Source organism: Miniopterus schreibersii, assembly GCF_964146895.1.
Source record: "Miniopterus schreibersii genome assembly, chromosome: 16".
Lineage (NCBI taxonomy): Eukaryota > Metazoa > Chordata > Mammalia > Chiroptera > Miniopteridae > Miniopterus > Miniopterus schreibersii.
The window spans coordinates 31937617-31963891 of NC_138116.1; the positions used below are offsets into that span (position 1 = coordinate 31937617).

At 54.9% G+C, this 26275-nt stretch overlaps 2 protein-coding genes across 6 annotated transcripts in view; one reads left to right on the forward strand and one right to left on the reverse strand.

Annotated features, from left to right (window-relative positions):
• On the forward strand, positions 1-25954 carry HIC1 (HIC ZBTB transcriptional repressor 1). Of its 3 annotated transcripts, none has more exons than XM_081115794.1 (2): positions 1-85; positions 1515-4528. In XM_081115794.1, exon 2 carries the CDS (start codon positions 1535-1537, stop codon positions 3677-3679), a length of 2145 nt encoding a protein of 714 aa, XP_080971920.1. In that variant the 5' UTR covers positions 1-85; positions 1515-1534; the 3' UTR covers positions 3680-4528. The 3 variants fall into 3 exon arrangements, 2 of the variants coding, with proteins under 2 accessions (XP_080971920.1, XP_080971919.1); XR_013997367.1 differs by lacking the exon at positions 1515-4528 and adding an exon at positions 25873-25954 and having other exon boundaries at positions 12-85; XM_081115793.1 differs by lacking the exon at positions 1-85 and adding an exon at positions 1073-1195.
• The window catches only part of SMG6 (SMG6 nonsense mediated mRNA decay factor), a gene marked incomplete at its 5' end in the record, with an annotated part of 207239 nt that continues 185650 nt past the window's right edge, over positions 4687-26275 (reverse strand). For all 3 annotated transcript variants that reach the window (XM_081115789.1, XM_081115790.1, XM_081115791.1), the window contains 5 exons: positions 4687-6432; positions 9515-9596; positions 9889-10100; positions 13116-13269; positions 23369-23515. In XM_081115789.1, the coding sequence (XP_080971915.1) occupies positions 6302-6432; positions 9515-9596; positions 9889-10100; positions 13116-13269; positions 23369-23515 (726 nt within the window). In that variant the 3' untranslated portion in view covers positions 4687-6301. The remainder of the gene's footprint in view (positions 6433-9514; positions 9597-9888; positions 10101-13115; positions 13270-23368; positions 23516-26275) is intronic.

Here is a 26275-nt window from a genome sequence, read left to right on the forward strand (position 1 = left end):
CGGCGGGCGGAGGGCAGCGCAGCGCAGCCACGTCCCCCCTGGATCAGCCGGCAGCCGGGCCCGGGGCTTCCGACATGCCCCCCAGGTGGGTCCTCTGGCTGGGGACCGGGAGGGACAGGGGACCCGGACAGCCCGGTCCTCGCGCGCTGGCCGCCTCGGGTGCATCCTTCTGAGCAAGCGTCCCAACGCGGCTGGCGTTCAGAGCTCCGGGTGTCGCCCCTAGAGGACTCAGGACCACCGGGTCGCTGCTTTGCTCCGGGTTCACGGCGGGGTCAGCGGCCCGGGCCGGCCCTGCCCGCACATGGGCTGGAGAGGCGAGGGGAAGGGAAGGGGAGAGCTGGCGGGCGGGGCTGGCAGGGGCGCTGCCCTGGCACAGCTCGGCGCCTGGCAGCAGGGCGGGTGGGGCGCCGGCTAGGAGCTGCCACCGCCGCGGGGAGGGAAGCCCGGCCCGGCTGCGGCCGCAGGTAACGGGCCGCGAGGCCCTGCGGACCAGGCGGGGAACAGTGTCGGGCCGGCGAGCAGGCGGGCCGGGCAGCCCAGGGCTCGGCTCAGGCCGCTGCCCGGCTGCTGAAATGGGGGGCGAGAGGAAAAGCTGGGAGCCGAGGGACTGGGGCTGGCGCGCCCCTCCCGGCCTGTCTGAAGTTGGGAAACTTTTTCCTAAGTTTGGGGCGGCGGAGTTCCCGTGGAGAAGGGGCCGAGGGGAGCTGGGGAGGGAGGCGCCGGGCTGTGAACGCGGACCTAAGGCCGAGGCCGGGCCGGGACTCGGGTGGGGCGCAGGCTGGGGTCAGGGCCGCAGCCGGCTGTGCGCCGTGCCCGCCCGGGGCGCTGCCCCCTCCCTCCCCTGGGAGCTGCGTGGCTCCCCCCTCCCCCCCACCTGCTTCCTGCCTCAGCCTCCTGCCCCGATATAACGCCCTCCCCGCGCCGGGGCCCGGCCTTCGTGCTCTGCCCGCCACCGCAGCGGCTGCCTCCGCTCCCCGCGCCGCGGCCGCCGTCCGGGCCCCAACTAGGGCCTGACAGCCCCCGGCCAGGGCGGCACCACGGCGGCCCCGGCGCTCCCTTCCTTCGGATCACTTCCCCCAACTGGGGCAACTTCTCCCGAGGCGGGAGGCGCTTTTCACTCGGCTCCCTTAGATCCCAGTTGGGCAAACTCGGCCCTGAATGACTTTTCCTGAAGCGGACATTTTCCTCAAATCGGGTAACTGTCTCCGAAAGGGTCACTTGGCCCAAACACTTTTCTCCTTCGAAGTCCCCAGAATCCAGCCTGTGTACCCGGTGCCTCTGGGCAAAGGGGTGCAGGCCGGCCTGGCCTCCTCTCCACCGGCCACTGCCCTGCTCCTTCTGGTCCGGCCCAGGCTCCACACTCGGAGGCCCCTCATTCTCCGCCAGTGCCCAGGCCGGTGCTCGATGCCCCTGCCTAGCTGAAGGGAAGGGGAAGTGGAGGGGAGAGGAGCCTGGCTGGGAACCGGCGGCGAGGGCTCCTGCGGCCCTGACCCGACTGGTGTGTGTCCCCGCAGGAGATTGTGCTGGGCAGACGATGCTGGACACGATGGAGGCGCCCGGCCACTCGAGGCAGCTGCTGCTGCAGCTCAACAACCAGCGCACCAAGGGCTTCTTGTGCGACGTGATCATCGTGGTGCAGAACGCCCTCTTCCGCGCACACAAGAACGTGCTGGCGGCCAGCAGCGCCTACCTCAAGTCCCTGGTGGTGCATGACAACCTGCTCAACCTGGACCATGACATGGTGAGCCCGGCCGTGTTCCGCCTGGTGCTGGACTTCATCTACACCGGCCGCCTGGCTGATGGCGCAGAGGCCGCGGCTGCGGCGGCCGTGGCTCCGGGGACCGAGCCGAGCCTGGGCGCCGTGCTGGCCGCAGCCAGCTACCTGCAGATCCCCGACCTCGTGGCGCTGTGCAAGAAGCGCCTCAAACGCCACGGCAAGTACTGCCACCTGCGGGGCGGCGGCGGCGGCGGCGGCGGCTACGCGCCCTACGGGCGGCCGGGCCGGGGCCTGCGGGCCGCCACGCCCGTCATCCAGGCGTGCTACTCGTCCCCCGCCGGGCCTCCGCCGCCGCCCAGCGCCGAGCCGCCGTCGGGCCCCGAGGCCGCAGTGAACACGCACTGCGCAGAGCTGTACGCCTCGGGCCCCGGCCCGGCCGCCTCGCTCTGCGCGCCCGAGCGCCGCTGCTCCCCGCTCTGCGGCCTGGACCTGTCCAAGAAAAGCCCTCCGGGCTCCGCGCCTTCCGAGCGGCCTCCGGGCGAGCGCGAGCTGCCTCCGCGCCCAGACAGTCCTCCCAGCGCCGGCCCCGCCGCCTACAAGGAGCCGCCGCTCGTCCTGCCGCCGCTGCCGCCGCTGCCCTTCCAGAAGCTGGAGGAAGCCATACAGCCTCCCGACCCGTTCCGTGGCGGCAGCGGCAGTCCGGGACCCGAGCCCCCCGGCCGCCCTGACGGACCCAGCCTCCTCTACCGCTGGATGAAACATGAGCCAGGCCTGGGCAGCTACGGCGACGAGCTAGGCCGGGAGCGCGGCTCCCCCGGCGAGCGCTGCGAGGAGCGCGGCGGGGACCCGGCCACCTCGCCCGGGGGGCCTCCGCTCGGCCTGGCGCCGCCCCCGCGCTACCCGGGCAGCCTGGACGGGCCTGGCTTAGGCGGCGACGGCGACGACTACAAGAGCAGCAGCGAGGAGACTGGCAGCAGCGAGGACCCCAGCCCGCCCGGCGGCCACCTCGAGGGTTATCCATGTCCCCACCTGGCTTATGGCGAGCCTGAGAGCTTTGGTGACAACCTGTACGTGTGCATCCCGTGCGGCAAGGGCTTCCCTAGCTCGGAGCAGCTGAATGCGCATGTGGAGGCGCACGTGGAGGAGGAGGAGGCGCTGTATGGCAGGGCCGAGGCCGCTGAGGTAGCGGCGGGGGCCGCCGGCCTCGGGCCCCCTTTTGGAGGCGGTGGGGACAAGGTCGCTGGTGCTCCTGGCGGACTGGGCGAACTGCTGCGGCCATACCGCTGCGCGTCGTGCGACAAGAGCTACAAGGACCCGGCCACGCTGCGGCAGCACGAGAAGACGCACTGGCTTACCCGGCCCTACCCATGCACCATCTGCGGGAAGAAGTTCACGCAGCGCGGGACCATGACGCGCCACATGCGCAGCCATCTGGGCCTCAAGCCCTTCGCGTGCGACGCGTGCGGCATGCGCTTCACGCGCCAGTACCGCCTCACCGAACACATGCGCATCCACTCGGGCGAGAAGCCCTACGAGTGCCAGGTGTGCGGCGGCAAGTTCGCCCAGCAACGCAACCTCATCAGCCACATGAAGATGCATGCCGTGGGTGGCGCGGCCGGCGCGGCCGGGGCGCTGGCGGGGCTGGGGGCGCTGCCCGGCGTCCCCGGCCCCGACGGCAAAGGCAAGCTCGACTTCCCGGAGGGCGTCTTTGCCGTGGCCCGCCTCACGGCTGAACAGCTAAACCTGAAGCAGCAGGACAAGGCGGCCGCAGCCGAGCTGCTGGCGCAGACCACGCACTTCCTGCACGACCCCAAGGTGGCGCTCGAGAGCCTCTACCCGCTGGCTAAATTCACGGCGGAGCTGGGCCTCAGCCCGGACAAAGCGGCCGAGGTGCTGAGCCAGGGAGCGCACCTGGCTGCCGGGCCTGACGGCCGGACCATCGACCGTTTCTCCCCCACTTAGAGCGCCCCTGGCCGTCCCGCCTCGTCGCCGCCGCGTGGCCCCCAGCCCGCGCCCCCAGGGAGCGGCGGCGGCAACCAGCAGGCAGACCGCACCTGGACAACTATAGTAGCAGCGTCAGCGTCACCGCAGTGGCGGCGGCCCCACCTCTCTGCGGCCTCACCTGGCCTCACTGCTTTGTGCCTTAGCCCGGGGATGGGGGTGAGGGGAAAACCCCGGGATGGGGGTGGGTTGGGGGAAGGGAGATTTATATTTTTGATATCAGCTTTGACCAAAGGAGACCCCCGGCCCTTCTCCGCCTTTTCCTGTGGTTCGTTGGCCCCCTCCCCCGGCTCCGTGCTGCTCTTGGGGGTAGGGGTGTCACTGTTGGGGCGCTCCCAGCCCTACCTCCGGCCCTTGCGACCACACCCATTCTCACTGTGAATCTCCCCGCTGGGGTCGGAGCGTCGGGCAGGGTTGGGGAGCTGGGAGGGGACTGAGCCGGCCGGAGGGCCCCCTGCCCCCCGCTCCCGCCCTCCCCGGGACTGATAATGTGAAGTTCCTCATTTTGCACAAGCGGCACTAGCCCCAGGGCCCACCCTTCCCTCCCTCTGAGAGGGCTGACAGCTCTGGTCTACCCGGTCTCCCACTCCTGCGGTGTCCCCTCCTCCCTTCCCTGAGGCCCCGGACCATATTTATTGCATGCGCCCCGGGCAGCCCCATACCCCGAGCCCAGGCTGGGCTGGGCTGGAACGTGGTCTCTTTAGCTCCCTCCTCCTCTTTTGTATATTTTCTACCTTGTACACAGGCTCTTCCAGAGCCGCTTCCATTTTCTATACTCGAACCAAACAGCAATAAAGCAGTAATCAAGGACCCCGGACCCTGCAGCTCTCTTCTGCCCTGCACTAGGACCTGGGTGCCAGCACTAGGGTGGGCGGAGGGGCTAGACGGGCCCTTACATAGGTGCAGAGCCGTGGACCTTCCTCCCTCCCCAGTCCCAGAGATGAGGCAGATCAGCAAGAGGTCAGGTATGTTTCATAACTAAAAATTTATTCAGGAAACAAAACCAGTGCTGCAAACAGGACAGAAAGGATAGCTGGGTCTCCCGGTCTCCCACCCACCCAGTCATTAGCCTTCATCCACAACAGGGGATCTCAAAGGAGGCTGAGGACACTGTAACCCAAAGAGCCCCGTTTTCTGAGGCCCCGGCGGACTCATACCCCCAAACCATTGGCTGTGGCTCTCCTGTACAGTCCCTCCTTCTGGCATAATCTTGGGCCTTGGGAGGGCACAGCCTTGCTCCCATCCTCATCCTCTGGCAGGCTATACAGTCAGACAAGGGTTCTGGGGGATACCCCCACTGGTCCCAACAAAACTTACTCCTGGCTCCTCCTCAAAACCCTGTCTTCCCCTCATCCGTGTCCCTGGGTTGAGAGAATAAATTCCCAGTAGGAAGCCTCCTGGGTGAGGCTTTGAACACAGGTGCCAGCTAAAGAGGCAACAAAAAGCTCAAAGGCCCCGTGTTGAGCTCTTCTAGGGTAAAGCTAGAAATAGGGTGCAAACTCCAGGCTAGGCAATGCTCTCTTCCAGGCACTAGCCTGGAAGATTCTGGGAGCACAGGGGCCTGGGAAAGGTCAGGGCGGGAAAGCTTAATTAGGTTCCTGGCACAGGTACCAGAGGAGAAGGGAGATTCAGAGTAAGAACCCCCATGGCAAGGAACTGAGGCAAGGAGATTGAGGGGACCAGGAAGGTGAGGGGGATCAACCAGAGAGGAGGGTGGGGATGATTTGGGGGGGGGGGAGGACAAGGAGAGAGGAGGGGAGAACTGAGAAAAATCGGAGGAAATTTTGTTCAGTGGGAACTAGAGCAAAAGGAAGGCCAAAGAGGGTAGAGGAAGCAGGCAAAGGCCACCCAGGAAGCATGGGCCTCAGACCAGATGTCCCTTCCCTCTAGACCCATGACCATCCACAGGGAAAACAAGTGGCAAAGTATAATGAACCGACTGACAAGGGCGGGATGAACAGCAGGACGGGGGGTGTATGTTTGGGGTGGGGTGGGGTAGAAGTGGGGGTCTAGGGCTGCTGTTTAGAACATGGTGTCCAGAGCCCAACTTGGGTCCATGTGGGAATCCGGCCTCGAGGGAAAGCCACATCCTGGGTACTTTTTTCATGGCATGGCTAAGCCTCTGGGACACATTAAGGACGGGTTCTGAAGGAGATTAAAGGGACCTGTCATTTCACCTGCATCTGTTGGAAACTAACTTCCTTGACCCATCTCCACTTGAGAAAGTGGCTGAGTCCCCAGGCTGAGAAGGCCCCCCCCATCCCTTGAAGTAGACGGGGAGGCAGAAAGGCTGAGGGCATGGGCAGCCTATCTAGCTCGCCTACCTGCTGTCACTGCAGCCAGTCACCTCCCTACTAAATCTTGACAGCCCAGGAGGGTCCCAGCAGCTTCCACCCAACCCTTGGGAGGGGCTCTGTGAGGAGCAGCTCCCCCACAGCACGGCCACGGTGTGGGTTGGAAGAGGATGGTTTATTGTCTGGGTGGATTGGTGGCTCAGGCATGTGGGCATCTTCCGTGCTACACTGGGCACCTGGTGGCCTCTCAGGAACGGTTCCATGGGCGGTGGGCCCCGGTGTGGCCCCCTCAGCCCACCTGGGCCCATGTGAGGAAGGCTGGGATGTCCCGCACGGGCACATTCCTCGTCAGCGCTTTCACCCGCAGGTTGCGGTCATCTGTCAGCAGCACCACCTCCCGCAGTAGCCGGATTGGCTCCTCTGTTGGCATAAGAGGAGAAGAACCTTTCTGAGGACAGGAGACAGACACTGGCTGCCTCTCCTCTCTCTGGATGGGAGTGTGGTCCTGGGGTGGGGGGTGGGGTGAAGACATTTCTTGGTCCTTCCACAAATCCCTTCCCTCAGGCGGGTGATTAGCTGAGGACACCCCTCCCCTGCTGGCCTTAGGAGGACCATGCTGGGCTGGGGCTGGCTACCTGCTTTGGACCCCTGCCTCCCGCACAGGACTGTGCTCCTTGTGTCTTGAGAGCTGCCCTGACTGGTGGCTTCCACACAGACCGCTCCCAGGACTCTGAGCTGAGGGAGCGGAAGGCAGCCCCTTCCTCCCACCCCTACTGCATGGCTAGTCCTGGACTCGGAACACTCGCCTTACTACACATCCTCTCCCTCTAAGGCAGGCAGGCCAGTGCTTTAGGTATTAAAAGGTAGGAAACCAAAGATGGAATATGGAGCGTATCCAGGACTCACAGATGTGGGGAGAGGGGTTAGCTTGAGGGAACTCTGAGGGGAGGGCAAAAGAGTCCTTGACAAAGTTGTACCAAGATGGCCCCGAGGCTACAGTCAAATAGATTTCCTCTATTAAATAAAAGTAATCCGTGGTGCAAATCTCTCACAGCACAAAAGAGGAAAAAAGGGAAGGTAAAGTGAGGCTCATCCTCCCAGTTGTCTGCCTTCTTGCGCCCCTGGCCTTGTTCCCCAGGTAGAGCTCTGTATGCTTTCAGATTTCTTTATGCAGATTTACAAGTATATATACTTAGTATGTAAGCTTCCCCCTACAACATTACAATCATACTAGCCACACTCACTTTATTCAGATTTTATATATTTTAAAGATCTTTCTATATTGGCACAGATAGCCTTCATTCTTTTTAGAGAACTTTTAGCAAGATGCCTTCCAGCATCTCTCTTCCCCTAATTCCCTAACCTTTTAATGCACTGGGGAGAATTTCAACTAGGGCCAAGTACTCACACAAGTGACATCCCCACCCATGGCAAGGCCCCTCAGGTGGGAAGTCCACTCCTCAGTCCCAGGTTGGGTGCTTCTGGACAGAGGGCCCGGTGGACAGTGAGGCACAAGGAACATCCTGTGGGGGTTACTGACTGCAGGAGCTGGCTGGGCTGGGGGATTGCAAACGCCCATGTCGGACCTGAGCAGTTTCATGCTTTCCAGTTCCAGGCAGGGGGGCTGAGAACTGGCTGTCAGCCTTGGGAGGGGCTGGGGGGAAGAGGGAGGGAGAGGCACTTGAGGCTGATGGTGGTGAGAGAAGGGGAGAAGTGGAAGGAGGGTGTGATGGGGGGTGAGGGGCTGTGGTGGGCAGAGAGGGAGAGGAAGGTGGTCATGGGTAGAGGGGATGCTCTGAGACCACTCAACTGTCTGGGCCTGACCACTCTGGGGTGTATGAGTGCAGGGTAGGGTGGGGTGGTGTCATGCGGTGCTGCGTGGGGCTCCCAGCTGGCTGCCCTAGTCTGTCCGGAGCTCCACCATTCCTGCCCTGGGACTCAGACCAGGAGAGTCCCAGGCTTTAGGTCAGCCAACCAAGGCCCAGCATTGCTGGCAGGGGTCTTCAGGGGTTTCTGTGGATACTTTGAGACATTTTTAACAATAAACATCCTCTGTTTTGACACTGGTAACTTCACTTTGTTAGAAACCAGAGACTGTCATCTTGTCAGGCCCCATCCGCCATAATCCACATGATTTTAAAATTCAACATCGTTTACACATAAACATTTGGTGACAGTTTCTCTGTGAATCTGACAAGTTAATCTGCTAAGAATTCACACTGACAAATGGGGTTTGATTACACCAGCCGTTGCTGATGTAATTCTGATAGGGGCGGTCCCCAGGATGGCAATGGGTTCCTGCAGGCTGTTTGGGGTGAAGTGGGGGTGGGGGGGTGGGGAGACTATTAGGGCCAAAGCCAAAATGTGTCTCTGCTAAGAACGAAACAACTCTGAGGCTGGGTGGGGCCACAACAGTATCTGTACCCTACTTCCCAACAAGGCCTTCTGTACTCCTGCCTACCTCACCCTCAGAAGGTGCCCTTCTAGGAGCTGCCTGGGAGCAGAGCCCAAGCTCCTGTCTGGCTTAGCCAGGACTCCTTTTTACCACTTGAATGCTCCAGATCTGGTTCTAAGGGACAGTATGTGCAAGTCACGTGGCAGGACCCATCTGAAGAGCAGTGTGGACTCATTACCAGCCCCTTAATACCAGCACTACTGGTACGGAGACCGAGGCAGGAGTGAGGGGCAGCACTAACGTGGGTGGGAGGAGCAGCAGGAGAGAAGTCAGTCCCCAGACCAGTCCGGAAGCCAGGATTAGGAAAATGAGCAGAGGAGGTGGGTGACAACAATTAAAAGAAAACAACAAGACACAGACAGAAACCAAGTGGTGAGAATTATCAGTTCTGCAGATGACGCTGAGCTAGGAGGTCCTTGGAATGCCTTCCAAAAGAAGAAATGTCAGATTCCTGAGAGTCAGGAGCAGAAAACACCTGAGCTTCACTGAGTGAGGTGCTCAAGCTCTCACTTGCCCCCAACTCCAGGCATCCTGAGAACTGCTGCAGCTTACCGCCATGAGGACAGAAGAAAAAACCCACTACTCAAAGGGGAAGCACCTCAACCCACAGCCTGATACAGGGCAAACATCAGGGATCAACCAAGAGGATGAGCATGGCCCAGAGCAGGGACCACTGGGGCCTGTCCTCTCAGAGCTGCAGAGGGCTGGGCTCAGGAGACTATGGCCAGAATAAGCTACACTGAATCACAGAGACATTCTTGCTGTCAGAGTACTCACTGAGGACCCAAGAAAGGAAATGGATGTATGCCAAGTGGGAAAGCTCACTGCCTGGAGCCTGGCTTCCTGGGCTAGGCCTATCCCTAGTTGTCCCACCTGACATTTCCTGGGCGCGGGGGAGCTGTGACAGGAGGGTCTGACTTCCAGGAGGGCAGGAAACTGAGCTTGTCTCAGGACTGACCCCCACTTCCTCAACTTTCCTACAGCAGAGGATGGCAGGACAAGGTAGGGCAGGGAATGGATGACCTCCAGGCAGAGGCAAAGCTATACCTTTGTTGGTGGGCATGAAGTCCTTCGCCTTGTCTTTGCAGTAGTGAAGGCAGCAGGAGAGGATCAGGTCATCGTTGTTTCCCTGGGGGAAGACACTGTGAGAAGGGCTACTGGGCAGGGGGGCACCATGCGGAGAAGACACAGAAAGACTCTGCCTCTTGGGTGCTGGGGAGGGTCACCTCCCAGAATCCCTCCCATCATGCCCTGGTAGATCACTGTGCCAAGAGTGATCTACAGGACATGAACTCCCACTTCTGGGCCTTAATGGTGGCTGCCCCTCAGCTGCCCGGACTGACTGACTTTCCTTTAGCCCCTCGCTCCTGGAGACCCTGTTCTGAAGGCTGGCTATCTCCCTCTCTGCCAGGGGGTCTTACCAGCTGGCCAGTGATGTCCTCACTGCGGAAGGCGATGGATTCGAGTTCGTTGCCACGGCTGGTAAGGGCCCGTAGGCAAGAGTCCCGACTCTCGAATCGCCGCTCGAGGAACTCGATGGACTTCCGGGCCTTTTCCTGCACCACACGGGCATAGCCTCCAGCCCGGTGGTCTGTCTCCTGACCTTTGGCCAGGCCGTCCAGCTCATTGATCACTGATGAGACACAGTTCCACAAGGTATCAGCCTCAGTGATCAGCCATTATGTTTGTCTTTATCCTAGGCCTCACCTTCTCAGCCAGCCCCCTCCCAGACCACAGAATCCATCCTGCCCCACAGGAGTCTTCCAGTGAAAGTAGGGGACCTTGGGGGGCAAGAAGCATCCCAGACTTTCCATAGTGCTCTCTCCTCTTTTTGCCTCTTCCTCCAGGCCCTGAGCTTCTCCTGGGAGGAACTTACAGGGATTTTCTGGAGCTGCTGTATTCAGAGGAAGAAACCTGGCCCCTCCATTGCATTCCTTAGTTATAGGATCAAATTGAAAGGGTCCCTCAGGAGAGGTGAGGGTATGGAGCAGCTAAAGGGAAAGAGGCATTCTCCTTCATCCACTTGGGCCCCCAACCACAGCAGTTAAAGAGGGGGCAAAGTTCTATGCCCCATGTCCCAGCAGAGGGCAGGGAGGTCACCAAGTGGGACTCAGCAATCATGGCCTTACTTGCAAGAGCCCTGGTATTCCCCCAAACCATGCCCTTGGCACATCTACCTTCTCTGATACTGCACGTGTGTGCCTCTGTGTGTGTATGTGTGTGTGTGTGTGTGTGTATGCCTGTCTGCCTGCCTGCCTATGTGTCTGGGACACGGCTTCATTTTCTGGTGAAGATTCTTTCCAAAATTCCAGCCAAAAGCCTGAGGTCAAGTGGGAAATATGCACTCCTTGGGGGCTCCGGGAGAGTTTGGGGTCTGAGGCCTCTCCTCGGTGCAATGATTCATGGCTTGGGGAATCAGCATGAGCATGCTGTTCCATGGTGAGCCTGGCACTCACTGTCTGGGTATTCAGAGACACTTTCTGGAAAAGGCCCATGTGGGAACACGAATGAACACACACACACACACACATACACACACACACACACGATGCCCATGCTTTCAGCAACCTGAGGGTACAGTGTCCACACAATGTATGGTTGGGGAGTAGTGGTGGATGGGTATACGGTACAGCAAACAGAACATGAAAGACAAAAAACTGGTATTCCATCCCAAAATCTGCTTTCCTGCTTCCAAACTAAACAGGCTTCAAAGGGGAAGCTTGTTTGTGCTTCTGCACCAGGCGGGGCTTCTCGATGCTGGGGTCAGGCCTAAGGAGCATGGAGCAGGTTAAAGAGCATAAGAAACAAGCAGGGAAGGCTGGTGGCTTAACCCTTTGTGTTCTGGACATGGGGCAGGAGTCCACTGAGGGAGACTTATTGAACAGGAGCTTCCTCTATAGCCCCTGAGAGTCCAAGGCCCTGCCCAACTGAGAAAGGCTCAAAGAAGCTGGCCTGGACTGTTTTAACAGAGTTGTCATTTCCAAACGCCCCTGGGAGCCATCTATTTATTCGGCATGTATCCTCTGGGCTTTCTCATATATTTGCTCCCTCCCCACCAAATCTGGCTTTCTCCACTGAGCCATAAGCTCCTCAAGACCAAGGGCTGCAGCTCTGCCATTCACTGGTGCACCCGGGAACAAGGAGCCAATGTACATAGTAGGGGCCCAATCCATGCTGGTGAACAAAAACCTTGCTACTCTGGGATGGTGTCTGAGGTTCCTTTTAAGTCTTAGGCTCCTAAGATGTCACCTCTCTCAGTTATACCGTTTCTTGACCATCTAGCAAAAAAGGTGTCCAATTTACTTTCTTCCCCCTGACAATCTCCTGGTAGGAAAGTACCGAGATGCATTATCCTGAGAGCTGTCCCACCCCAGGACCCAGTGAGGGAAGAGGGAAAGCTGGAACAACATGATGGTCTTGCTGCTCTGCCTCGGGGAGGAAAGCTGCTGTACTTCAGAAGAACAGAAAACCTTCCCTTAGGTCTAAGAGACTGGGTTTAAGAGGTTCTGGCCAGGCCACATGGGGAGGGGGAAGGAAGACAGGGAGGGTGGAGGCGGGACGAGGGCTGCTTCAGTGCCAACATTCTCAGGTGGTGCTAACGTGTTTCCCACAACCCCCCAGGGTTCTATAGCCTCTGCAGGGGCGGATGTTTCCTGCCCTTTGTTTCCACCCTCATCTGGCACTAAGACACTTGGGACTGGGAGGGAAGGCCCAATGGAACATCTTGGCATGGATGTCAGAGGTGGCTTGGCAGGCAGACTGCCCGTCTGGTGGCTTTTCCAGAGGACAGGGCTCCCGAACTTGCTCCAAGTGTCTGCTGAGAAGGGGACGTTAAAAATTCTGGGCTTCCCAATCCTCTCCCAGACCCTCTCCCTTCACAGCACAGCCCTCAGCTACATTAGCTGTATCAGTTAGATTAGACAGGAGCCCAGAGTCCAAAGCCCATCCTGAGGCTGACCTACCACAGAGCTCCAAGAACTCAGGGTGCCTAGACAGTCTCCTGGAGACAGCCCAGCTGGGCTCCTCTGGCCTGAGGATGGAAGCGAGCTAGCTGGGTCCTGAGATGCTGACCCTGCACCAGCACCAATGACCAGACAGTGGTAAGGGCCCAAGTGGCAGTAATCCACAGGCATGAGCCAAGGGCTTGCTCTGGAGGGTTTCTGTCGGCCTGGCCTTAGGGTGACACTGGCCAGAAGAATGTTACCTCGAACCAATAGAATGATCATGAAAAGCTACAAGACAATCAGACCAAAGGCATCTAACCACTTCAAAATCCTCCCAGCCTCCCTGCCAGACCACCCAGCAGCACTGCCGTTATCTGCCAGGGCTGAGTGTTTACCAATAACGGGAACCAGCTTTGCTGTTTTACTGCAAGCTTTATAAGGAGAAAAACAAGGGCTGGGCTCAGGCGGCCTCTGGTTGCTGGGACACAGGAGTCCATTTGCTCAAGCAGTTTAAGCCATGGATCAGCCATAATAATTTGAGCTGCTTTGATTATTAAACAATTTTCCTTGCCCCACACATTCCCTACTTCCCTGCAAATCCTGTCTTACACACACAGCAGGGCTCTGCCCGCCTGGCCCCTGGGCTGGGGACGTGTGTGTAGAGGGGGCTGCTGTGCACGTGCGGGCTGCTCTGCCTGACTCACCGATGAGGGGCACCACCAGGATGTACTTCCTGCTCTCCAGAAGCCGTGCCAGACTGGCCAGGTGGTCAATGAAGCCGTTGGTGTCTGGGACGAGGAACAAGGGCCTGATCTCGAGCTCCATCTGCCTCATCTGACTGTGGTCCTCCAGGACAGCCTACAGGGACACAGAGCGGTGAGTGAGCCAGAGAGTGCGCAGGCCGGAGGGGGGTGAGCCAGGGCCCCGCGTCCACAGCGTGTCAGCATCCTGCCCCCTGAACCGCTTTCCCCTCCAGAGGAACAGCCAGCCCCTGTCAGGCCTGAGGGACAGGCCCAAGGGCTGGGCAAAACACTGCAATAAAAATCGACATAGACCAAATGGCCCAGGGAGTGGGCGTGACTAAAACCCTGTCTAGGACTGAGAAAGGACCTGATGGTATTAAAAATAACTGGCCTCTGAAAATAAGACTTTGGGCTAAAACTCTATATGGGCAAGTCAGTTTCCTTGGATATAAAAGCAGTTTCATATACATTATCTAGGCAGCACATAGAGGGGTACTTCTCAATCCAGACACTTTAAATATATACATATATATCCAAAACAGAATTTGTATTTCAATTTACTTCACTGTGTAGTTAAAAAAAAAAGTTAAACTCAAAGACTATACAAAAAAAGTGATGCTGACAACTAATAATTAATACCAAAGTCTCCTACAGCAGCAGGCATCCACACGGTGTGAGGGATTAGGACCCAATCTGCATGTTTGCACAGAGAAACACTGAGACTGATCAGAATTGCCACCTCCTCACCCCCAGCACACAGTATTTCCCAAATGTTAGTCTTCTGTGTCCTACTTGCACTCTCCTGCCACAACTCTGTACAATATATACTATCACTTGATGTTTTTCTTTAGATTGACTTTAAGTAAACTTATTTTTTGTTTCGCCTTTAAAAAAAAAAAAAAAAAAATTTTATTGATTTTAGAGAGAGGGAGAGAGAGAAACATTGATTTGTTGTTTCACTTATTTATGCATTCACTTGTTGATTCTTGTATATGTCCTGACTGGGGATTGAACCCACAACCTTGGCCTATCAGGAAGACACTCTAACCAACTGAGCTACCCAGCCAGGGTGCTTTACTCTCTTTTTAAGCAATGAAATCCACAATATCAAGGGTCTGACAGCCAAGTCACATGTTCACTAGTGCAAGCTAAATTTCCATAACGAAAAGTGTCTCCTACGCATCATTACTAAAAAACCACCTCGAGTAGCACCAGTGTCCTGAGCTCCACCTTTGGAAAGCACACGGCCTAGTGCTTGTTAGTCTTACGGCTGTTCACATCTTTCAGGGAAGCTTCTTGTACAACTGGGAAAAGCCAATTTACTCCAGTCTGACAGCCTTATGTGTCGCAGTGGCTGTGGGTATGCCTGTCATTACACAGCAAGGTCACTATTGTGTGGCTTCCTCTTCTGGGGGCCATGGCCAAAAAGCAAACTGATTTGTTGGCATCTGCCCAGAGAGCATGCTCCCAGTGAACGGGGCTGGAGGGCCCTCAAACAAACCTGGTGAGGACCAGGTGAGCAAGTCGCAGCCTTGTCACGCCCGCTCATGGCCTTCTACTGCACAGCAGCCCACAGGGGCACAGATACAGGCACAGGGCAGGGAAGTAGATGTGCGTGCCAAGGGACATGAGGCCCATAGTGCTGGGCCCTGGCCACTAACAGTCAGTGAGGAAGGCGCTCAGGTTTCACTGGCAATGACAGTAAAACTGAAAGGGCATGCCTTTGAATGCTGGGGGTGGCTTCTCTGTGACCTGCTGGGGACCTCTCCCTATGAGTAAGTCGTTGCTGCCACTGCCACCACAGCTGGTGGAAGGCACAGCCACAGACAGGACGCTGGCAGGCAGGCATGAGAAATGTGGCTGAGAGGCCCAGTGTGCTGGTTCTATTGCTCTCACCTCATTTGGGGAAAATGCCACTGCTGCTGGCCACCTTCCCAGGGGACTTGGGTTATTGTCCTTCCCCATGGGGCTGCCAACTAGAGGGTGACACACACATTCCACCAAACTCAGCTTGGGCATTTAAAAAATTTTTAACTTTTTATTGATATATAACTGATACATAACTGTGTAGCGGCTTGGGCATTCTATAAGGACAGAACATGTTCCCCACTCAGGTTCAGTTAACAACTCTCCACTATTTCTCCTTCCACTGCGGGGGCATGAGCATCCCTGGTCCTCACTGTCCCAGCTCTTGGGAGTTCTCTACCCAGCTTTCCCACTGCCAGGAACGTTTTTCTTGGTCTATAGGCCCTGAAATCTCCTTCTGGGTGAGGAACAGAACAAGCACTGACACTGGTGTGGAAGGAACGGGGGAAATGGCATCTGCGGTGACAGGGCCTCAGGCCCTACCTGAGCAGGCAGCTATGCCACTGTCCCTCTGACTCCTTTCACATTTCAGTTTTTTTGTCTCCAGAAAGGACACACCAGCCCTGGTTTGCCTCTAAGGAAGTGGAACTGGCTGCCGCTTTTGACCTTGTGTGAACGAGCTCGTAAGACCTTATACCATCCTACCTTTAGAGCTGGCAAGAGGCAGGAGAGTCTTTGAGCCAGATGGCCAAGGGAGGCTGGGGGCTAACTGAGCCTACTTGTGTGTTCTTATGACAGAAGAAAAATCTAGGAGCAGGGTCCAGGGAAGCTGTCCGAGTTCTCTGAGCTCTGGCTCAGGGCCAGAAAGGTGAACAGAGGCCATAGCGTCTTAGGGAAGTGGCAGCCTTGTTGGTTCCCCTGGGGTGGGGTGGGGTCAAGCTGTATGAGGGTGGTCAGAGCTGTGCTGCCATCATCCGGTCCCAGGGACACCCGCAGACAACTTCCCTTAACCTGGCTCTGCCCAGTGAGTCACCACACAACTGCTTCCTGTTCCCCACATGCCCTCATGGAGTCTCAGGAGATAAAGTGAAGCTGTTCCCTCTTCTCCTGGGGTACCAGTGGGCCTCTGAGGGGGGAACATAGCTGGGTCATGAGACTGGCCCAGTCCCCTTCAAAGAATGGCAGACAGAAAGCACTGGGAGTCCGCAAGCCCTATCTGTGGGTGTCTGTGTTTCCGGCCCTCTCTGAGTGGTGCTGTGTGTGTGTGTGTGTGTGTGTGTTTAGCATTTGCCCTCCCAACTTTTCCAGATTTTACCCGTCAGATTCCTGGCAGCTGTGCACGGCGCCTGTGTCGGCCGTCACGTCCCATTCCGATCTCTGGGTCGCACGGTGAGAGAAGGACACAGGATGCGCAGGGAGTGAAAAAGTGATGTCGGTGGGGAGAGTGCCAAGTCACCACTCACAGCCATGGGACACTTGGGGAGAAGGGGGAAGCATGCTGCTGTGGAGTTCAGAGGCCGGTAGTGAGATTTATTTTTGTTTGTATGAGCAAAAAGCTGCAGAAGCCTTTGGTGGGGGTGAGGGGGGGCACAACTGGAATGCTGTGATTCAGACAGACTGGCCCTGGCCTGGAATCAAGTGTGCTGACCCGGAAGGAGAGTTCCATAGGAGCCCTTCTTACTGCAGCTGAGACTGGGCTACAGTGGTCCTAGGACAGTGAAGTGAGAAATCAAGGAAAGCATTAACTCTTTAAATCAGACCAGTGGCAGTAAGGACCAAGTTATCATAAAGTATGTAAGAGAAAAAATTTAATTCTGTTTCTGGAAGGAGCTAAGTAGCCAACTTTCTCTGAAGTAACGGAGCGTCCTTCAGCAAGCTGGTGGGGAACTGGGAAAGAGATAATCCACAACATTCCACAAGGGAGCTAACAGCCTTGCCCCCAGGAGGGGCTCTTTTATAGGCTAAATTCCTTCTTCTAGACACTGGGGATGATTTGGGAATATGCTAACCCATTGAAAACTGAGACACTGAGAATTACAAATAAAGGTATTGCAATTAGTTCACAAAGGAGTGGGATGTGAAGAACCAGATCATGAGAAGGCCTTAGGTTTTCCTTCTCCTTAGGGCTCCACAGGGAGCGTGGCTGCTTCCTTCCTTCTACAGGGTGATAGAATAATTTATCCCTGGGCCTCTCTGGGCGGGCAGAGCAGTGTCTTCACCAGAAATGAGAAGTTTTGTTAATACAGCAAATTTCCAGTCACCTTGTATGTGAAAGTATCTAGTAAAGTGCCTGATACATGTATTAGCAGCTTAACAGATGTCAGTTTCCTTTCTTCCTGCCCAGCTCCATTTTTCAACTTCTATATTTTCAGGAGGGTAAATATCTTGGGAAGCCACTAGGGAGCAGAGCTGGAGATGGGGAGGGGCCAGGCAGAGGGCTGTTGTTTTCTATTATAAGACTTGTGGTACTCTTTTTTTTTTTTAACTATGTGTAGGTATTTTTTTAAAAATGAAAAGTGGATATGAAATAAAAGATAGGAATAGTTGGTAAGATAACCACCAATAACATAGGAGGCAACTCCTTCTTGAGCTGTAGAAACCAAAGGGAGCAGATACTGCATTTGCTATAGAAAGCAGGCAGAGTCATCAGCCTCCCCGGGGAGCAGTACACTCAGCATCTTCATTTGGGATGCTCATGGGAAAAGTGGTGCTTAGGACCCCTTCTTTGGAGGTCCAAAGTCAGTACCACAGAGCTAACATATACTGTCACTGGTCACCCTAACACTTTCTTTTCTCTTTTTAAAAAAAATTTATTGATTGATTTGAGAGAGGAAGGGAGAGAGGGAGGGAGAGAGAGAAACTTCAATTTGTTGTTCCACTTATTTATGCATTCATTGGTTGCTTCCTGTATGTGCCCTGACCAGGGAACGAACCCACAGCCTTGGTGTATCAGGACGATGCTCTAACCAACTGAGCTACCCAGCCAGGGCCACTTGCTTTTTTTTTAAAAAGTTGTAAGTATGATGATTTGCTTGCTACTTCTGATATTTTATTTACTTATTAAATTTACTGGGGTGACATTGGTTCATATGATTATACAGGTTTCAGGTGCCCACCACTCAATACTTCTGATTGTTTTATGAGGACTGATCTTATTTTCAAACTAGACTGTAAGGAGCTCAAGAAGAACTGCCTTTTCTTAAAGTTTCTTTTACAATATCTCGCATAGAGTTTGATATAGAAGCTCTATGAGCTAAAATCACAGAACCTCAGCGTTGAAGGGTACTTTAAAGACTGAATTATCTGATAACTCTTGTTCTAAGAACGCCCAAGAAGTGTGTCCTTTCCTGACAGAAAGGGAGTGACAGGGCTAAGCATGACACCTCCGGACTTGCTCCAAGCAGCAGCCTAAAGGTATTCCAGCCAACAGGCTGACCATTCTGTGAGAAAACAGAACCTTGTGGATGCTGCAGAGCCAGGGAGGCGAGAGAAGCTGAAGCAAACTGGAGGCCCAAGGCCACGGTTTACAGAGAAGCTGGAACAGGCTCTGGAACGGGTTCGAGTGGGGAGGGTGGTTGCCCGTCTCCACAGGCTGATGTTCTTTCCTGCCCTGGCGTGAACGTGCCCCTGGACTGGTAGTGCTCTGGCTCCCACCCTGTCTCCGACAGCTAGGAGCCAGGGCTGAGTGTCTGCCTTCCGCTAGCTTCCATACAGGTGTGGGGGGCTCTGTGCGTGCCCCATTGTTCCACAGTGCCCCCCCTCCAGCTGGGTGGCAGGGTGAATGGGCTGCAGCTATATTTAGAGCGAAACTCCTGGGGCCACCACAAAGGAGTGACTGCATCTTCAGGAGGGTGGGTGGGCGGGAAGGGGACAGGGGAGTGAAGCTATTTTCAGAACACATGTCATTGCTGGCTACAGAGCAAGACTGTGGCCATAATGCGGAGGGAAACAATAGCTGTGGCCAGAGGAAGAGCCTGTTATGTTTCAGGTGGGATGTTTGCAACTGCTCAGGAAACCTGACCCCGCCCGACAGCAGCACAAATCACAGCAAAGCCTCATGGAGGCAGAGAGGAGGTGGGGGATTCACAGGGCCAGGGCCAGTACAGAGGTGCCAAGAGGCCACACCTCATGCCTGGAGGAGGATTTTCAGTGACTGACTGGCCCTGGGGGCCTGCTTAGGAATGAAACACTTCTGACCAATTTCCCAGACAAACCATGTACCCCGCTGTGGTTTCTGGATACCTCCCAAGAAAGGCAATGGGAATGAAAAGAATAGAAAGGTGGAAAGCAGCAAGGTGGTCAGAACCAACCCAATATGAAGACAGCTATCTCAGGCAACAGGCAGAGCCTGGGATGAGCTGGAGTGTGGCCTCAAAGCCCCGGATGGGTGGATTTGGCCCCCTAGCATCCAGGGGCCTGCCTGGGAGCTGGGCCTCCAGCTGCACAGGCCCTGAGAGCTGCCCACACCCCTTTTCTGACCTTCGGTCGGCCCCACTTACCAGCCCCTGTGCAACGCCGGAAGCAGGGAAGGACAGGCTTCGGAGGTAGGCCAGGCTCCACCTCCCCCAGCCCCACAGATGAGCTTGGGCCCAGGGGTCTAGGTGAAAGCAGGGAAGTGGGGGTGTGGCTACAGCTCCAGATCTCTGTTGGACTTTACAGCCATCATGGGGGCCAGGAGGATTTTTTTCAACCCCATCTTCATATCCCCTTCCCCAAACATGTGTGGTTCCTGTTTTGCTGCATCTGTAAAAGGCGCTGGGAGCTGGGGACTTGCCTTACACCTCTCGGTTAACACCCCTGGAGACTGATGGAGTTCAGAGCGGTGTAATTTACAGCCCATCTCTCCAATCTTAATTCACTCGATGCTCTTCTCTTCCTTATTGTATTAGTGTGACCCAGGTACCTGCCAACAATAATGGCCTCTCTAGCTAGAAGCCTATCCCCCACTCCCAGGACAATTTATACCTTTTCCTTGGGATTTTCCCCCCTTAAAGTAAACAAAAAGAGGAAAAATAAGAAAAGGTTAACATGGGTTTGGAGCGCTGCAGCCCCGTGGTTCTGGGCAGGGAGCCAATGGCCCGAGGGCACACACATGTGTGTGCTCTCCCAGAAGGGCCTTCACCGGCCCTGTTTTACAGCCACCTCGGCACAGACTCCAGGGTTCACGCATATGGCCAGACAGATGTGTCTGGCTTACGTTCAAGGCTGGAAAATGAAGAATTATGGAAGTGAAGGGCCCCGGGCATTAAAGGGGGGGGGGAGAAGGGAAGGGGGGAATTTTTCCTCTGCTGAGAAATCCTCCTGTGGCTGTGAGGCTGGAGGAAGAAGGCTGACAGGAGGCAGGGCCGCCAGCAGTGGTTCATGTGGGGCCTGTTCTTAAAGGGGCAACAGCAACCCAAGGCCTGGCCAAACCACAGCAGGCCCTTGGTGCCTGGGCCTGAGTAGCCTACTCTAAAGGAGGTGACAGGGAGAACAGGCTTTCGGACAGGGGCAGCCACTGGCACCGGAAGTTAAGCCTCATACAGACCTCCTATTTGTAAGGTACTGCTTGTCCCTGGAGAGGCAGAACTGAACATGGCGCTCTAGACAAGGCCACGTCCCCATAGCATATGCTCCCACAGCATCCTGTTCTTCCCTTTTGTAACAACACTCACTCACACTTCAAATCACTGGCTTCTCCACTGCATTGCACACTCTGGGATGGGACATTCTGTTCACTCCTGTGCTCCCTGAGCACCAGTATAGTAGATGCTCACCACCACTTACTAAACTGAGCTGAAGATAGGGTACCCGATTCCAAGGAGTTCATAGCACAGTGGAGGAACAAGTCCAGAAATAAGTGTAATCCGAGATGTGATATAAGTTTCACACATGAAATATAAATCAGTGCTACAGGAACACTGAGCAGGGAGAGATTAATTCCTCCTGGGGGGAATCAGGGAAAGCTTCACTGGGGAGATGGAGTTTCATCTGGGGATTGAAGGAGGAATAGAATTTCACCAGGTAACAGGAAATGTGGAGCAGAAAAAAGGGAACAGCATGAACAAAGGCCCGAGAGTGGGAAAGGAGAGGAGGGTAGTACTATTGTTGTCCAGGCAGGAGGGCCTCAGTCTGGGCACCTTACATGCACTGTCATTCTGAAGTATGAGGTAGGTGCTGCTACCACTTTGATTTTATAGATGAGGAAACAGGCTCAGAGAAGTTAAATAATTAGCCCAATGTAATATATAGTAAGGGCTCATGGGGTTTGGAAAAAGAGGTTGGGAACACAAGAAAGGCCTTGAATGCCATAATAAGGAATTAGACCTTGCAAAGGCACTGATGATTTCTGGGCAGGGGAAAGGCTCTTTTGGGAGAGAATAATAAGAACATGTAAGATGCCCAGGAGGCAGTGACCATGACACGCAGATTGTGTGCCGCACAATTCCAAGAGGTGCCATTCACAGATGACAAAGTAAACAGCACCCCCTGAAGTGTGCGTTGCAGAGGCCTTGACTGCTATAATCCAAGTCAATACCTGGCCTAGACTAGCAGTAGTGGCAATGAGAATAGAAAGGAGAGAGGGGAACAAATGAGTGAACAGACAGGTCTGATAAAAAAACAAAGGTCACACCCAAGGAGTTAAAACCCAACGAGGAATTTAAGATGATGATCTAGTTGCTACTACCTACTAAGTCACTGGATGAATACTTGCTGAGTGCCAACTCTGTGCACTGAGACTAAGAAGTAACAGAAAGGAGGAGGAGACCAAGGAAACAATAGTGGTGAGGAAGCCTAGGTCAACAGAGAGAGAGAAGACAAGGGTTCACTTGTGTTAAACTGAGGCTAGAGGAAGGCAGCTTCAGGGTCCAAAGCTACAGGGAAGTCAACTATGATGGGGATCGAGACTTGATAAAGACAGGTACTTAGTGACTTATGACACAACAAATTATATAATTGTTGGGTGGAAAGTCAAGAAATGGAGGTGGTGAGTAAAAGCAGAACTTTTGGGAAGAATGACGATAAGGAAAAAAAAGAGCCACAGGACAGGAAGAAAGACAGCATGAGGACGAAGCTGCCTAGTGGCCACAACAGAGACCACAGGAGGGCTGCGGTGGCTGCCACACTGGGGTGGATGATGCTGGCAGAGGCATCACGCACTGGACTCCAGCGTGCAGGGGGCATGAGTATGTCTAAAGAACGATGGATTCCACTGGTGTTTATTCCCTTCCCACAGCAGGGCTCTGTAAGATGGGCGATTAGAGTAATATCAGACCACAGTGACCATTTATAAAGCACATTCTGTGTGTCACGTATTGTGCTAAGCACTTTACATGGGCCAGTTTCTGTAGGCATCACAGCAATTCTACGTGGTAGGTACTGCTACCACTTTCACACTTTACAGACAACGAAACAGATTCTGAGAAATAAAACAATTTGCCCAAAGTCACAAAGCTAGTAAATGGTGGAGCCCAGACGGTGATCAGGATTGCTTGACCATGTGCACTGAGGCCTCTGCCAAAGGCAAGGGCCATTTGAAAAGAGCTGAGAACAGATGTTCCTAAAGGGGCCTGATGCTTCCCACGAATACAGTGAAATGGGAGAGTGTGATTGGCTCTTCCCTGTCTGCCCTGAGCTCTCAATAAGAGGAAGTGAGCATACAGTGCAAGAGGGCAGACCTGGAAGAGTCACAGAGAAAAACTTGCTGGCCCAGCTGGGTGGCTCAGTTAGTTGGAGCACTGTCCCATGTATCAAAAAGGCTCCAGATTCAATCCCCTGTCAGGCTGCATACAGGAGGCAACTGATCGATGTTTCCCTCTTTCTCTCTCCCTTCCTCTCTGGAATCACTAAGCATACCCTCAGGTGAGGATTAAAAAAAAAGAAAGAAAAACTTGCTGGAAGTGGAGGTATGGGCCCACAGAGGGCTGATGGTGGAGGAATCCTTGTGCGGAGATCAAGCAGTTTCTCTCTGGGAAGGTTTAGAGTGTATGCAGAGAGGCGTGGCCATCACATTGGGAATCCAGAGAAGCAGACTGTGGCCATCACATCCTCCCCCCTGAGAACAGGTGTTCTCAAGAGAGGGCCCCTGGCCTCTCTGGTAGTGTTTGGATAGGTTCAGGGGAACTTCAAAACTCCTGAAATTGTGTGGAAGATCGTGTATTCACAGATCATTGCTGAAGAGAAGCTTTCATCAGATTCTCTGAGAAGAACTTGCCCCTGCCTTACAGCCCAGGAGGAGGGAGCCTTCAGGCACCAAATGTGCTACCAGAACTAACTTAGTGATAGAAAAAGAAAACAGGGGTGGAGGTGGACCCAGACACGAGACTCTTCCCTAGACGGTTCTGCCCATCCCTTCTTCCTGCTCACGTCCCCTCCTGCCCCGCCCAGCACCGCCCTGATGGGAGCCACCCTCCCCAGGGAGGCCCCACCTGGATCTTTTCTTGGCGGCGCTGCTGCTCAGCTATCTTCCTGGCCAGAGCCAGCTTCTTGGCCCGCAGCTCCCTGATGTCATCCTCGCCCCCGCTGCCTTCAGCCTCCGAATCTTCTTCAAAGTCTTCTATCACTACGTCGTCCTCCTTTGGGAGGCGAAACAGGTCAGGGAAGAGAGCACACTGCGAGCCACCCTTCTGCCCTCCCAGCACCCCCACCCCACGCTTCTTCAGACCCAAGGTGTGAGGGGTAAAGAGGAGCTGTCGCTCGCTCCCCCCACCACTTGTTCCCTTTTGTACTCTAGGGCTCTTTCTGAATGTCAGAGTCATAGGTCCACACCAGTCACGCTCACACACAAATACTTCCATGCTTATACTTACAGCTCTTCATTCCCCTTAGCACACACTCACAAAGTCAAACTTTTGGTCTATTTTCATTTTGAAATCACCAAAGGGGAAAACAACAGAGAAAGTTAAACCACCCAATTTAAATCTAATTCATGCTAATGATCTGATAGGAATCAATTCTAGCCAACAGCTGGGAGTTAGGCGTGGAAGCTCCCTTGCCCCAGACGGCGTCAGGGAGCAGATGCTGTAGCTCAGCAGACCTTGCCCTGGTTTCTTTTTAAGACCACAGCCTGGTGGTGTCAGGGCTGGGCCCCTTTATAGGAATTCACATGACATGACCTTGATCAGCTGCCTTACCGGAGCCTGGGCAGGCTGGGAGATAGCTGCTAGCTTAAGAGTCTCCTGCCAGGCTTGTGGAACCCTCCCAAGGGATGGCACCTCCCTGCTTGCAGCTTTAGCTCTCCGAAGCCACTGCTCCCCGGGTGGTCCCAGGCTCCATTCCTCCCTCTCCCTCTTGGCCTTGGTCAGCAGAGAACATGCAGCTGCCCAAGAAGCTTCCTTTGAGGGACAGGATTGTATGGGTAACAGGGAGTGATTTAGTAGGAGGAGATTCCTGTACTTCTAACTGGATGATGATAATGACGATGATTATGACAATAACGACTATCATTTACTGAGAGCTTAGTATTGGCCAAGGACAGGGCTGTTTTTCATGTATTAACTCATTTAATACTCACAATGGCCTGTGAAACAGATGCTATTATAATTCCTGTTTTATAAACCAACAAACTGAGGTTTAGAGTTAAACAGTTTGCTCAAGGTCACAAAGCTAGTAAGTGGCACAGCAGGGATTCGAACTCTAGTGAGTCCAACTCCAAAGTCTGTGCTCTTACCAATAATACCAAGCAGCAAAGAGGTGGGTGCTCATTTGGTGAGCCCAGGTCCATCCCTTAGTGGCTCAGCTTCAGAAGGTCTCCCATAGGCCCACTCAGGGCCTTTTCCGTACATCTGGCTCCCTCCTCTAGCTGTCCATCTCAAGATGACATTCCAATGGATTCTCTTCGCTGAGAGTGGTTGGTATAGTGTGCGGGTAGGTTACACTGTGTTTTGGGAGCAGAATCTAGGGTGTTCTAGTAGCATCCCTAAAGAACTAGACTCTCTATCTTCACAAAGGATGATATCTGAAGTAACATTTACCTCTTCTCTCCCACTCAGCTTATGTGACTCAGTCTCGTATTTTGAGGAGAGATGAGATATCAGGATGGGGCCAGAACTGCCCCTTTCCTAAGAGGTCTCAGGGTTCTGGGTACTGTCCACAGTCTCACTTATCTGACAACCCACAGGCTATAGTGTCACATGGTTCGCTTCCAGAGAGGCCCAGGCCCTGGGAAGGAGGAAGACACTACACATTTACTTCCTTGTTCATGGGGTTAACCTGGACTGGAGTGAGTGGAATAGGATGCCTGACTAGCCCATGAGGGAACAAGGTCTCTGCCTGCTCTGATCAGGGATACACTGGGTTATCACGGGGCTCAGAGTGAGCTTGACTGAGGTCAAAAGAGGGTCAGCAAGGCTTGTCTGAGGTTTGCTCAGCTCTCACAGCAAACGAGGAAGTGCAGGGTTATGAAATTACACAGACTAGGGTAAGTAGGGTTTCCCAGGGGCCACTAACATAAAGGAACTCAGGAGGCTCGTGGGAAAAGGAAGAAGTGGGCAGCATGGCACGGGTCACAACCTTTGTCTGGTTAGTAAGACCTGAAGGGTAGAGAGAGAGAGAGAGAGTGCCACTGCCAAGATCTGGGACCAGAGAACTGGTCTGATCCTTGTAGGAAAGAAAGAGCCCCTGCTCAGCCCCTCTCTCGGCCTCACTTGCCTAACTTGATTTGGCATCGCAGGCTTCGCTGGCCAGAGGACATCTCTTACGGCAATCCTGGAAAGCGAGCCTTGCTGACCTTCCACTGCCTGCCTCAGCCTCATGGTGTGGGTGAGACAACTGACTTAGCACAGCCCCACCCATGCTTCTTCCCTACATAGTACCTAGGGCTTGGGTGGCACTGCTTTGTCGCACCTAAAGCCTGGACACCATAATGGCTTTAGCAACCCCACTGTCTCCTCCCATGCCGACAGCTCATTCTTTCCCGTTACTCCCTGCCTAGGTTTCATCTGGAGAGTCTGGAATCATGGGCTCAGCTTTATCCCTGGAACCACCTCTGTCCTGGAAGCTGAGCCTGTATCATCAGGGGTGGGGTGGGGTTCTCCAGCTATTCTAATGAAGCCAGTCCAAGATTTTGCTGCTCTGAAGACTCTGAACCAAAGGTGGCCACTCTATCACTGCTTCAGATCACAAACGACAGCTTCCAGCTGACATCTGGCTTCCCTGGCCTGTTGCTGATTTCATCCTTGAACCCCACCCTGCTCCACCAGGCGCTTGAGACTGTTGTGGGCCAAATGACTGTGTTGGCCTACGGGTGACCTGGCCTCTGGCTAGAATTGCTTCCGTCCCTTCCTTAAGTCCCACGTTCCTTCCCACCTAAGTCCCCTCTGTCTTTAAAACTGGGG